General features: G+C 46.1%; 1 protein-coding gene across 1 annotated transcript in view; it reads left to right on the top strand.

Moving 5' to 3' along the window:
* HPS4 (HPS4 biogenesis of lysosomal organelles complex 3 subunit 2) overlaps nucleotides 1–14,010 on the top strand; it is a 231,350-nt gene that overhangs the window by 179,862 nt on the left and 37,478 nt on the right. Inside the window, exon 12 of the mRNA XM_086943139.1 lies at nucleotides 8,220–8,352. Within this exon, the coding sequence (XP_086799265.1) occupies nucleotides 8,220–8,352 (133 nt within the window). The remainder of the gene's footprint in view (nucleotides 1–8,219; nucleotides 8,353–14,010) is intronic.

The following is a 14,010-nucleotide window of genomic DNA, read 5'->3' as shown; positions in this document are numbered from 1 at the left end:
CTCCTCGACATCCCTCGCCGCAGCCACATCACACCCCACCTTAGAGACCTTCACTGGCTCCTCGTCAACAAGAGGATAACCTTCAAGCTCCTCACCCACGCACACAAGGCACTCCACAACACCGGACCAGCGTACCTCAACAGAAGTCTCAACTTCTACACTCCCACCCGCCAGCTCCGCTCCACCGACCTCGCCACAGTATTCCCCCACCCGAAGAGTGTCCTCTGGTGGCAGATCTTTCCCCCCACCTCGCCGCCAAGATCTGGAACGCCCTCACCACCCACCTACGGCAGACCCCAAGACCTGCTGACCTTCAGAGGACTCCTCAAGAACTGGCTTTTCGAGCAGTAGCAGCATTCCCCACCCCCCAGCACCTTGAGACCCTCACGGGTAAGTAGTGCGCTTTAAAAATGCTATGACTGATGGATTGATTGAGATGTAATATAGAATGTATATAAAATGTAATTTGTATTAAGACATCGGTATTATTAAGTCTAACATATTTGATAATATGACAGTTTGGTTTATCTAATCATGTCTTTATTATTTTTTAGAACTGGATCTTTTTATAGTAGTAATGATTGGTACAATATTCTAAGATTGTAATTAATCAAATAATAAAGAATTAAATTCAAACGTAAATGAATTCATTAGTAAGAGTTATGTTTGCTATTTAGTGCCTATGTATTATCAAATACTAAAAAAGGCACTTATATGTTGCACCAGTTGGTCATTGAGGGCATCTTAATTAAATTGATAGACCTTAGAATATCTTAGCACATGGAAGATCCAGGAGCTTCTTTGTAATGTAGATAAATATGAACTTATTAAACCACAAAAAAGAAAGAAATTGTCACTGCAGCATTTTCTTTTTTTACCAAAATAGTGCAAAAGACAATGAGAACTGATCATTATTTGAATATACACAAATCGGCATTTCTTAGGAACATTTTCTTCAACTGATGAAAGAAAAAATGAAACTGTTTCTTTATTTATACCGTCTCATGTAAAAGAAACGTCATTAGTGATTTTGCAATTGAGCCCTCATTTGATTTTTATGATTTAAACAAGGAAGTACAAGGATCTGAAAAGTGTTGCCCTTTTGATGGCTCTGTTGGGTAGGAGAGTTGGTCATTTGTGAATTCAATGAGGGTACCTTTAATGATGAATTGTTGTTGATTCCATGATGAAGAAACAAATATTTATATTTTCAATATTCATGAATGTTGGGTTAATGGGGAAACTGAGAGTAATGGAAGGAAGAGAAAATCAGCAAAAAAGGTATATACGCATGTAACGTATTTTGGCAAATAAACATTTGGGCTGGTTGTGGGCCTGCATGGGGGACCAGATTGAAAATATGTGTGTGTGTATGAAAATCTCTATAGAAGCATACCAGGTTACAAAGCTTTGGAAGGATCTACAGTGGTATTACAAGGCAGAGATGTTTGGGTGAGGGTGCACCTCTGGAAGATCCAATACAGAATAGATGGTAATGTAGCGATGAGAAGAGGCAGGGCGAGGAGGGCATGGCATAGAATAGTACAGCATAAAAAGGAGATGGGACTGTCTTGCTTCGTTTTTTGGATGTATGGTGGTCCCGTAGGGAAGGTTTTTGGCCGTCCATATATGGTAGAGGGAAAGGTGACTCTAGAAGACTCTGCACAGCAGGGATGCAGACAAGCCAAGAAGAGAGGGGAAGACAAAGGTCTGTTATTTGTAGGGTACATTTTCAGGCTAATCTGGCTAATCTTTAAGACATTCTGGGCTGGGTAGACCTCTCCTCTGTCACCAGATGTGATTTGATCATCACTGACAAGAAACCTCTTTTCAAATCCTCCTCTAACTGGGAACAGAAAAAGATCTGTATTGATGATCCTCATGAGCACTGTATTTAGTGACTTTATCCAGCGCACATAGTTTTGCGCTGTGCTATTATCAGACGTTGCCATCTAAGAACCTGAAGGACAGGGAGAGAAAGTTGGTGCTGAATGTTTTGGAAACAAAGAAAACATAACTCTTGCTAAGGGGGATGCCCCCTCATCTGGGCATGTTTGCACAAAAAAGGAAACGTGTTTCTAGAGTTGGAATTTCAATCTTAAGTGCTTTCGGTCACCTACTGAAAGACAAAAATGAGTTTCCGCTGCATAACACTCTAGGAAGCACAAACTCCAATCGGTGCAAAAAACTTAGCGAAAATCCAGTTTCTATGATGCCGTGTCTCAAATACCATCCTTAGGATTGAATCCCTCATCATCGTCTGGGTTCCCTTTGACTTCCTCGTCAATGACCTTGAGGAGATTATTGTCGACGATGACAGTTCCATTGATGACGAACCCATCATCACCAACAGAATCAACTACCCACTGCAAGGATGTACCTTATTCCTCTGTCAAAAAGGACCCCAACAATGTTGACCGTGACAAATGTAGGAGTTGTGCCAACAACACCGTTAATGATGAATTTTCCGATGCCAGCTACCTTTTCACCTATAAAAGTCACTGCAAGCCTCTGAGTCTGCCTAGAGTCCTGCTCAACTTGATTTGTGTTTATTCTCGGAGTTTGAGGATCAAGCCCTACATTAAAAGTTCAATTATCAGGACTACTAGTATGAACCCCAGACCTTCGTAGCTGCCAACCCTCCTCACTCTGATGGGCCCAGTTATGGTAGACCTATTGGACAACCACCCTCTGTTCCTTCTCTACCTGTACCTCCACCATCTATGCCTCCTCCACCACCTCCAGTGGACACCCCTCCCAGAGTTGTCAAACAACCCCTCTTATTGCCAGCTCCTAAAATCATTGCAGATTAAGACTCCTTGGATTCTGTGTATTCTGATTTGGTGGAAGAAGGTGTACTCGCACAGAAAGATGATGGAGGTGATCTGGACTAGAATGGCTATATCTTATCCAAGGAAGGTGATAAATTGCCCATACAACAATATTCCCCTCCAGATAACAAAGCCCTGTTTCGTACTCTGATGAATAGCACCACCCCAGGCTTAAGTTATTTTAAATGGGGGATGCACTCGGCCACCCCCAGCCCAAGGTCCGCCACCTCCCCGGGACTTTATTCTAAAATATTTGCGGAGGTTTCATGGATCCCACCCACCACAGCCTCGGGTAACGCCACTCCCCGGGGCTTTTTATAGATTTAGTGCGTGGGTGGCACAGCCTTCTCCCCGGGACATTGCAATTTGCTATGACTTGGCAGGAACACCGCTTCCGCCAAGCCATAGCAAACTCTGCTCTGCTTCGAGTAAGCAACAGCATTTTCTGCTCTCGCTTACTCGAAGCGTAGCAGAATTGCTTTTGGACAGAGGGAGCTGCAAATTCAGCAGCTCCCTCTGTCCAAAAGCAATGCCGGCTCCCACAAGAGGTGGGGAACCGGCAGGCACCATAGGGGCCTTCGGGCTCCCCCTGCTGTCCCCAACATTGAACAAAATGGGTGCACTTGGTGGGACCAGGACACCCAGACTATAGGCCGGGAGATAGGGTCTCGGGGTGGGGGCTCCCTTGCTTTATAATTTAAAAACCGTAAAGGGAAGGCCCGAGGAGATTGGGTCCCTGTGGCCAGAATCGGCCCTGGGAAGGGAGGCCATGCACACATTCTTCCTTTAATTGAAAATAACTAATTTAAAAGAAATGCAGGGCCCTGAGGAATGGGGTCCCCGGTGCCGTGTGACCCCTCTCCCCATTCTAAAAATGCGTGGCCCTGGGAGATGGGGTCCCCGGGGCCAAATACTGGCCAGGAAAAGGGAGGGCACACAGCTCCCCTTCCTTTATAATTTAAAAGAAAATGCTACTGGCACAACGCCAGAGGCCCCACACCCTTTCTACAGCACTCTTCAATCGCACCTCCTGGTATGCTGCTGGTTGGGGGATGAAGTCTCCTTGGCTGCAGAAGGTCCTTAGTGGTCAACTAGACCTCCGGTTGCCTCCAATAAGTCCCACACAGTGGGATTGCTGAGAGGTTGTCCGAGGCCACACACCCTTTCTCCACCACTCTGCAAACACAGCCTCTCTGTGCAGTGCTGCTGGGTGGATGACGTCCCCTTGCTTCTTGAGGCCCTCAGGACTAAAGTGGACTTCTTCCCCCAACCAGTAGTGCACCAGAAGATGCGTTTGGAGAGTCGTGGAGAAAGGGGGTGTGACCTCAAACAACCTCTCAGCAGTCCCGCTGTGTGGGACTTACTGGAGGTAACAGGAGGGCTTTTGGCACCCAAGAACCCTCTATAGCTAAGAGGACTTCATCCCCCAACCAACAGTGCGCCAGGAAGCGCAGTCTCAGAGTGGCGGAGAAAGGAGGCATGGCCCAGAAGACCTCTATGCAATCTCGCTGTGTGGGACTTACTGGAGATAACAGGAGGAGTTGTTGGAGGGGAGGGAAGGGGGGGGGGGGAACAACCCCTCCTGTTACCTGCAGTAAGTCCCACACAGCGGAATGGCTAAGAGGTCTTCGGAGGCCACTACTCCTTTCTCCACCCCCCTGCCCATGTGTGCGGTACATGTGAAAACTAAAAATTAGATGCACAGCTAGAACATGTAACATTTACCCCTTGCAGATGGTTTTGCCCCTGGAAACGCCTGCAGATTTAATTCTGTTAACAGAAGGGGTGTGTTTCCACTGTGGAAGGAGGAAGGAAAAATATTTAATTGTACTATAAGGAGCACTGTTCCTATTTGGAGAAAGCTACGGAAAGCTAAATGCTCAAAAGCACTGTTGTCACTTTTTCAGATTCTAAATGTTACCCCTCACTGAAATTTTGCACACATGCAAATATTCCTGGAATATTACTACAACAGTCATACAATTTTCCATCAGTACTTTGCGTATCGCATGGTAATTGAGAATTAACTCAAAAGTAATACTACTGGATCGGTTTTCAGATTTTATTCCTCTGTGTTGGAACTGGCCCTTTTTGCAGGGTCATCCCCAAACTTTTAGCTTCTTCCTCCCTTATTTTTCCTGACCCGTGGCTGTTGGCAATAGGACTCTGCGCACTTTACCACTGCTGATCAGTGCTAAAGTGCATATGCTCTCTATGTAAATTGTTATTCTGATTGGATATACATGTTTGGCATATTTGTATCACCATGAAGTCCCTAGTAAAGTGCACTGGATGTGCCAGGGCTGGTGATGGCAAATGCTACTAGTGGGCCTGCAGCACTGATTGTGCCACCCACAGGAGTAGCTCTAAAATGGTGTCTCGGGCCTGCCACTGCAGTGCCTACGGGCAGTTTAGAACTGCCATGTCCTCCTGGTCGGCGTCTCCGCTGACCAGGCCTAACCCTTCCCTTTTCGTGCACCTCAGCCACCCCTATGGAAGGCCCAAGGTACCCCCCTGGGCAGGGTGCCGTGTATGTGAAAGGTAGAGCATGTACTGGTGCAGGTGACATGCTCTGGTAGTGAATTACAGCCATTTTCGTTTTTCACTATTGTAAGGCTATCTTGCTCCATAGGTTAACATGGGGGATGCTGGCTACAGTGGTTAACAGCGTTTCTTCCCATAGGAGCAAGATAGGACATAAGTATCTAGTATCCCTGAACTCAGGATTTAATAACGCATCTTTTAGGAAAGGTGGTTTTTAGATCCTGTGTTTGAGAACTGCACTTTTAGAAAGTTGCTGTTCTCTTGTCTGACCCTTCTGTGTGCCCGGGAAGGTTTGTGTATTAACTGTCTGGTTTGTGAGTGACGGGGGCTGGGGAATCCCCCCCAGAGGCTGGATGAGTCAGCACTAGGCTGAGTGGAGCAATTGCTACCTGAGTGGTGGGAGGAGTTAGCACCTGGGCTGAATAGGGCTGTGCCTGCCTGCCACAATGCTGCCTCCACCTCCTGCTGGGCGGCTGAGGACTCTGCCCCTCACTCTGAAAGGAAAGATGCAGCCAGCACATCAAGGTGCTCAGGATCCACCCAGAACTGGTTCAGACCGGGCTCAGGGCCCACATGCACTGAAAGAACAAAGACTTTAGGGGTATAAGTACAGGACCCCTGACAACAGAAAATTAGATCATCCTGGAAATCAAGAAGGAACCTCTGCCAAGGAGAAAGCTGTCGTTGAAGAAGGAAGACTGTCCTGCTGTTGCTCTGCCGGACTGACCTACTGTTGCTTTGCTGCCAAGGAGAGGGGAAGGACTTTGCTGTGAGCTGTGTCCCCTGTCTTGAAGGGATCTCCAAGGGCCTGAGAAGAGCTGGCTCCCTGTTTCCGAAGTCCCAGGAACAAAAGGACTTCATCCCCAGTCTCCCCGAACTCTGCTGAGAGAGTTCTGTCCTTCGTAGAGTGCTTGATCCAGTTGTGGGGCCTCTAGAAGTTGAACCTGAGCTGGGAAGCTTGAGACTAAGCTGAGAAACTTGTGAAGCTGAAAAGTGTTGCATCGCTCGCTTGCGGAGCGCATCCCCGACAGTGCGAGAAGTTTCCCGCCGCTACGAAGGTCGAGATCGGTGCAGCGCCTGACATCGCTGCCGAAGCCGTCGCCCCCTTCGTTTGCGGGACGCACCAGACCGGTGCGGGAGAATCGAACATCGCTGCGAGTGTCGTCGCAGAGCCTGTCGTCTGGGTGAGATCGCCGCGCCGCTTGCTTGCGGACCGCATCACGTCGCTGCAAACATCGTTGCAGAAGCATCTCATCGAGGAGCTGCGAGAGAGAGGATCACCGCTGGACCGCACATCGTCGCCCCGGAGATCGTCGCAGCCCCTACGAGATCATCGCCTCGTGCCTTTGCGAGAACAGACTTCCCACGGAACCTACGCACCGGAATCTACGCAAGCTGCCTTCCTCCCCTTACAGACCGGATTCGTCGCCGCAAGCCCGCTGCTGCAGCGGGGCTGTCGCATCGCCTCCCCAGGGTCTCAGGAGTAACGCATCGCTTGTTTCCACCGCACCAGCTTCCTGCTTGTGGAACTTTGTTGCAACTAAAAGGTACTGTGAGCCAACGTGGCGCAACTGTGAACTTTTCACGCATCTGTGGATTATTTGATCGCAACTTAAAGAACTTTGATTACAACCTGAAGAATTCTTTTGAAACCACATCCTTGAACTGTATGTTGGATTTTTGCCGTCTTGGTCTTGTGTAGTTTAGAATAAATATCTTTATTTTCCTAAACTGTTGTGGAATCAGTTTGTGGTGTTTTCACTGTGTTACTGTGAGTGTTGGTACAAATACTTAACGCATTGCCTCTGGTTAGCCTAGACTGCTCAGGCCAAGCTACCTTGAGGGCGAGCAGGGGTTATCTAAGAGGGTTATCTCCTTGTCCTGACTAAAAGCAAGGGTCCCTATTTGGACGGTGGTACCTACCTCTGCCAACTAGAGACCCCCAGTTCTAACACTCTGCTTTTGTGAATCGGGTCCTAGATTTTTTAGAAATACAAGTTAAAGAGAGGCACACAATTTAAAGAGAGGCACACCATTTAATATCACAATTGTGAGATACTTTAATCAGGCAGACAGTTTTCGAAGTAGTAATGATTAAAAGTTTTTTTGCAGGACATTTGAACTGTGTGTGTTTGTGTGTGTCTGTGTGGAGCAAGTGTACCGTGTTTAGAGTGTGTGTGTGTATCGAGTGTGTGGGTGTGTGTGTGTGTGTGTGTGTGTGTGTGTGTGTAGCGAGTGTAAGTATGTAGAGAGAGTGTATGAATGTAGAGAGAGTGTATGTATGTAGAGAGAGTGTATGTATGTAGAGAGAGTGTGTGTGTGCGCCGTAGATAGAGTGTGTGTTTTTTCTCTTTGTCTGTGTCCTGTATTACCCACACTGTGGAGACCGGCTCAGTCCTCCTAGCGTGGGTTAACCTTGATGGAACCAGACAAACACTATCTTTATGAGGACCGGTGCCAGGATTGTGTTTAGGTAGTTTCAAGCGAGTGTTTTAAAAAACTAAATGTGTAGTTAGACTTGCTTTGGTGCATTTTATAACCGACCCTACTATCAAAGTGCGCGTGGAGTTAGAATAGTAATTACACAGTTCATTAAAGTCAATGGCCGGTCCTCATAAGTATAGGTATGTTAAGTTTTGTGTGTGTTTGTGTTTTCTTGGGTAAAGACTGGTATAAGTGGGATATGAGGCCTTGAGCAGATTAAATAAACCTAACCTTTCATTAGCGTCATTCAACAGCGTATAACTTTGCATTGTTTTCTGTCGGTTCTCTTTTTTTCACTGTATATTTCTGTAACATGTCAGTTTATTGCTCCGTATTTATATTGTTGTGCAATCTTCCTAGTTTCATAGCACTTTGGCATCTCTGAATGGACTGGAGGTTCATCTCAAGGAGACTTCCCCCAAAGAGCACTCGTCGGCAAACAAAGCAACCTACTGCTACACCCACTATGACTCTATCCAGCATGTGCTCACTGGTACGTTCAATTTTTTAACTTTCTTGAGCAGTTTAGTGTTGTGTAATACATGTGACCCAGAAATAGTTCAAGCTGTAATATGTGTTCACTTTTCAAACTATGAGGATCATTTATCGGAGAATTACATTTAAAGCCTTAAACAATCTGGCTCCGCACTGTAGATCTAAAGTATTAGTTTTAAGATCACAGGGATCAAATTACTTCAGCTTTCCAGGCTTTACAAAGCAGAGAATATGTTGCAGGAATTGTTTCCGTCTTGGCCCTTTCCTTGTGGAACTTTTCCCCACAGTTACGATTAGAAACTATTTTCCTGAGATTTGAGTAAATTCTGAAATACTGGCTATTCATGATGGCATTTGAATAGCATTATATGTCCTTGGTTGTTCGCTCCCTACAGGGCCAAGAAACCGTGGGTGGACATGCCCACTACAAAGGATTTGCAGTCTCAGTGTATTAGTATTAATATTTCAGCAGAGTGACAAAAGAAAGAATTTTGTGGAAAATTCAAGTACAGTGAGAGCGGGAATATTCCGTCTAAACTGGGTTAACGTGCGGTCTACGAATTAAGTCTTGTTTTAGTATTGTATTGTTTTTGTATGCTTTTCTACTTGTTCACTGCTAGAAGCATTCAAGAGACTGGGCAAATATTACACTTCCTGGCAGCACAACTGGCATATTCAGTGTGAACGAAATAATACTTTTATTTTGTACTTCCTTTGCTTGCTTATCTAACTAAAATACTATTGGAGAGTTCGAGCATGTACAGTAAATGGGGGAAAAAGTAATCGCTAGGTGCAAATGCCCACCACATGAACATGTTGGAGCTGAAAGTATTTATTTAGTATATAGAGGCCTTCCCTTCCCCCCCCCCCCCCCCCCCCCCCCCCAAGCGGCGAGAGGTCGAGTAGGTGCAAGAATCTGTGCCCTCCCATAAAAGTATTGTAACTCGTTATAACTTATGGAGCACTCTGCTTATATTGAATAGATAGGACCACTACTTAGGTCCTTTGAGTTGCACTACTTGATTCAATAAGGTCACCACTTCACCCTTTTGTTTTTCCCATTACCTCAACCACTCTCTTATTGTCCTGAAGAGGCGCAAAGGATCTCCTCCTGAGACCACACTGTAGCCTGAAACATGTCGACCCCATCCTGTCTTTTAAATAAACAAACACAGCACTTGTCTAGGGCCATAACTACCCTCGAGCAGCACTCAACAATTCGGTTTTTTAAACCATGACAGAGGGATATCCCTCATTAAATTGGTCTACCTTAGATACCCTCTGGTCATTTTTTATTGTCACCTCTCACATAACACTGCACACTGACCCGCACACCATCCAGCTGGATCACAAAAAGATCTCCGACAAAGTGACCCTTCGGAGGACCCGTAGGGCATTGCAGTGCTGGACCAACAAGAAGCACCACCCCATGGTGAAGCATAACATCCTTCGAAGTGTGTGAAGCCTCTCTGACTTTTTCCATTCCTCTAGTCTAAAACGACCCTTTCCCAAGTCTTATCTCGGGAACAGTGATTCGCCTTAGTGACTTCATAACACAGGCAACACCATACCACATTCCTTTATAGCAGTGGTCTTCAAACTTTTGTATGCCCACCCCCCTTAACCCCCACCCCTGTATAAAAAAAATCATTGGGGCCCCCCAGATTTTTTATAATTCTAATTATTCTATAAAATTTGCCATTTTTAAATATGTCTAGACTTATTTAAATATTACAGTTATGTTAAACCTTTTAAAAATGCAATCAAATACATGATTGCTAAACAAACTGTTTTGGTTAGCTAGGCCTTATTAACTTGTAAAATTATCCACAGTGTCGTTATCCAAAATGGGGCGGAGAGGTTTGAAGAATATTTAGAGTCCCTTCCCTTTTGACGGATGCTCCCAGCCAGGTATAAATGACAAAAGATGTTAGTAATGGCCCATTTCAGAATAGCTCACTGCTGCCATTTGTTTTCATCTACAACAAAGCACTGCTATCGGCATGCTTGTAGGAAGCTGGCTCTTTATGTGATATATGAATAAACTGATATACAGATTAAGAAGACCATAGGTTCCCTTATAGACTAAACCAAGTGGAGTGCAAGACCTCTACAAATAGACACAATGATCAATAAATGACACACATGACTCAAGAAGGAGATCCAGACCGATTTTATAAAAATAGTAAGTATCTTTATATATATTTAGGCATCAGTTAGAAATTGTTCAGGTAAGTATGTTTTTAAATATAAATTATTTTCAGTTCAAAAAGTAGACACAATGCAATTTTTGAGTTCTGTAATGTTATCCTATGGAAGGAAGAACAAGTTCTGCAAACAAGTATAGTACAGCGGCTTTCGGGACCAATCTCCAGCATTTAAGGTGAGTGGTGGGCAAGGTATAAGCCAGCATCAACAGTACACCACCAGCATGAGGGCGTCCGAGTGCAGGGTGGAAAACAGCGTTGAGAGCCCAATGTTATTCGGTCTCTGCGAAAAGAGACTGCAGGCTCTGGCTGGCCAGTCGGGCTGACCCAACAGGGTGCTCAAGTCTTGCGATACTCTAGATGTAGGGACACTTTTGGTGTTCTTCTCAACAGCCCTGGGGTGACGGGTGTAGAGATGTCGGGGTTTTCCTTACCGGGGTCAGTCGCAGTACAGTGGCCCTGTGTGCAGATCCTGCAGGCGACATCGGAGGGTCCACGAGGGGTGGAAGCACGAAAGACTCAGGCTTTGGAGGGCTGAGGGACCTTGTTGGCACTTTGTTGGCACCATAGAACAATGGGTGCAGTGGTGGCTTCAGGTGTTGAGTTTTAGCGGTTTCGAAGGCCTCAAAGTCCTTTCTTTTGGAGTGACTGCAAGATGCAGGGAACAGGTCCACTGCCCCACAGTATGTCTTGGTTCTTTATCACAAGTTTCTGGAGTCCACAGCTGAAGAACAAATCGACTTTGGCGCAGGTTTCGACGAGGGATGCAGATAAGCCGGTTGGGTTGCTACCAGGTCAGCGGCTTCTCTCCGCTCTGCTTTGTGGGGCGCTTTGATGTCCTCTCTTTTCTTTAGTTGTCAGGATCTGCTTCGCTGGTGCCAGGGACTCCCTCTGCCCGTACTGGAATACTGGATTTAGGGGAGTTTCTGGTAGTAGCCAATGGGCTACTGACCCTTAGGGTGACTACGCCCCCTATATGACCACTTCCTTTGGGAAGTGGGCATAACCCTGTCTGAGAATTCCTAAGTATGTCATCACAAAGATGGCTACTTCTGAAAAATTGTGAACACCTTAGTGGAGCCCATCTTGAGGGTGGTACTAGCCTGGAGGTGCTGAATAGCTAATTTGCCTGCCTGTCCAGGTGCCAGTGGGACCTGGACAAGGGGGTGTGGCATCCTCTCCTGAGAGTGGGGGCAGACTCTTATTCCAAAGGCTAATCAGCAAGTCATCCTGTGGGAGAGTGTGTTACACCATGTTCCTGGACAGGCTTTTATTCTGGGCCTCCTAAGATTAGAGGCTCTTACCCAAGGAAGTCAGAACAGTGTCTCGGGTGGCAGGCTGGCAGAAACCAGTCCGGGAGCACACCAGAGTCTGGTAGGTTTTCAGGGGGCACCTCTAAGTTGCCCTCTGAGTGCATGTATTGTCAAATCCATCACTAGAATCGGTGGGGATTTATCAATACAAGATTTCTGATACCAAACATCCCTATTTTGAGTGAAGCCATCATATAGCTGGGGAACTCGTTTTCACCAGTGATAAGCACGTGTTTTAAAACGGCTCTCCTATGCACTTGCATGGCAGGAATAGGACTGACCAGCCCAGGGGAATATTCACTCCTGCGGGTATTCCCTTACATCTAATATACAGCACCCTGTCTTCAGGCTGTCAGGCCTGCTGTAGGAGTAACTTTCAAATATCACATACAGTGTTAGGGGACATGGCACACAGGGATTTGTGACATGTTGTGTTTGCACTTTTGTCTGCCCAAGACACGCATCCTGCAATGGCAGCCTTGCATGTGCCTGGTGAGGGGTCTCTTAGGGTGGCACAAATCATGCTGCTACTGTTATAGACCCTCTTTAATACCTCAGGCCCTAGGTACCAGGAGTACCATTTACTTAGGACTTACAGAGGGTGCTAAAGGTTTGGCCAACTGGGGAAACAATTAAGCATAGTTTTGGGAAAGAGCCCTGGCACTGAGGACTTGGTTAGCAGGAACCCAGTGCACTTCCAGTCGAGTTACCAGGAAAATAGTGGCGGTGACCATGTCCAAAAGGGCTACTTTCCTACAATGATGCTTCTTTTAAACAGAGCCTGGGGCCTCCCTGGGATCAGTTGAGACCCCTCACTTTGACCTCATGCGTGCTCATGACGGGTCCACGCCATCATGAGCCATGGGAGGCGTGTGCTCATGACGGCGTGGAGCTGTCATGCAACTGCCACTCCGCCTACGCGGCACTAATTCCCAGCCTGTGCGGGCAAATTAGTGAGTGGGCGGGGTCATGATGGCTCCACTCTGTCATGCGCACACGCCACCCGTGACTTATGATGGCATTGAGCCATCATTAGTACTGGAGCGCCGCGCTCAGCTCCCCGCGCCACTGCAGATTTTGCGCTGCGACAAAGGGGTTTTAGGAAAGCTAGGGGTGCTCTTCCCCTACCATTGGGCATGCTTCCTCCAGGGCTTCTTCATGGATGTAAATGAGATGGATAAAACCTAGACGTGGCAAGCACTGTCACTCTTCCCTTTGTCATATGATCTGTTGGCAGATATGTGGACTACACCCCATGTATACGGCAATAATTAAGCTCATGAGGGGTTCTTGTAAAGTGATGCATAATATGGCCAGAAGGTTCTGTGAAACTTATTTTCTTCAGATTAATCTGTCCAGTGATGTGTTCTACTCTTCCATCGCTGGTGGAATCTGCACACAGGTTGAGTATGTGAGTGAGCTAGGAGGATTTGTCAACTTTATGCTGATTGTTCTTCCCATTATTAACATCTTCTCTTCAGCCCCTTACCTACCATCCCAAACATACTCTGGGTCTCTCCTTTTTAGTTCTGTCGTTTGCCAAGACTTTTTGATTCAACTAAAACTATATATAATATACTTACCTATATGTGTTTTCAGCCAGCCCTTTGCATCCATTGGTATGTTGTTGTCTTTCCCAATCTTTTTTCAGCCCACTTGAGCATACAGCATGAGGCAGTTAGTCAGCCCTCGTTAGCCACTGGCTAACTTCACTGTGAGTGACTTGTGTTCTGCTCTTCACCAAAGAGCACACTTACACACAAAGTAATTAGTTCCCTTTATGATAGAGACTAAAATGACAGTGTTTGCTTTTTGAGACAAACAAATGTTTTTGCAATTAGATGTTTTTTTCCCACAAATTGGCCCAGCACTTCCTCAACAATAAAGTTTTACAAAAGCAATGACGAATTAAAATAAGCAATGGCAATGCCAAAAGGCTGTCAGCTGACACACAAACTATTGCCATTGCCAGTGCTTGTTTTAAATGAAGGGATCTGATAAAGATGCGAATCTCCACAGAGGAAAAGGGTGATGTGCTACGGTGCTTCCCAGCCCACATTTTTTTCCACAATTCGCTGTCTTTTTTCATCTAATCTACTTTGCACTTGGACAACTTTTTCACACTTCTTAAAGTTG

This window comes from Lissotriton vulgaris, chromosome 11, assembly GCF_964263255.1.
Source record: "Lissotriton vulgaris chromosome 11, aLisVul1.2, whole genome shotgun sequence".
Classification (NCBI taxonomy): Eukaryota; Metazoa; Chordata; class Amphibia; order Caudata; family Salamandridae; genus Lissotriton; species Lissotriton vulgaris.
The sequence above is the reverse complement of the archived record's forward strand: the minus strand, read 5'-3'. Positions and strand labels throughout refer to the sequence as shown.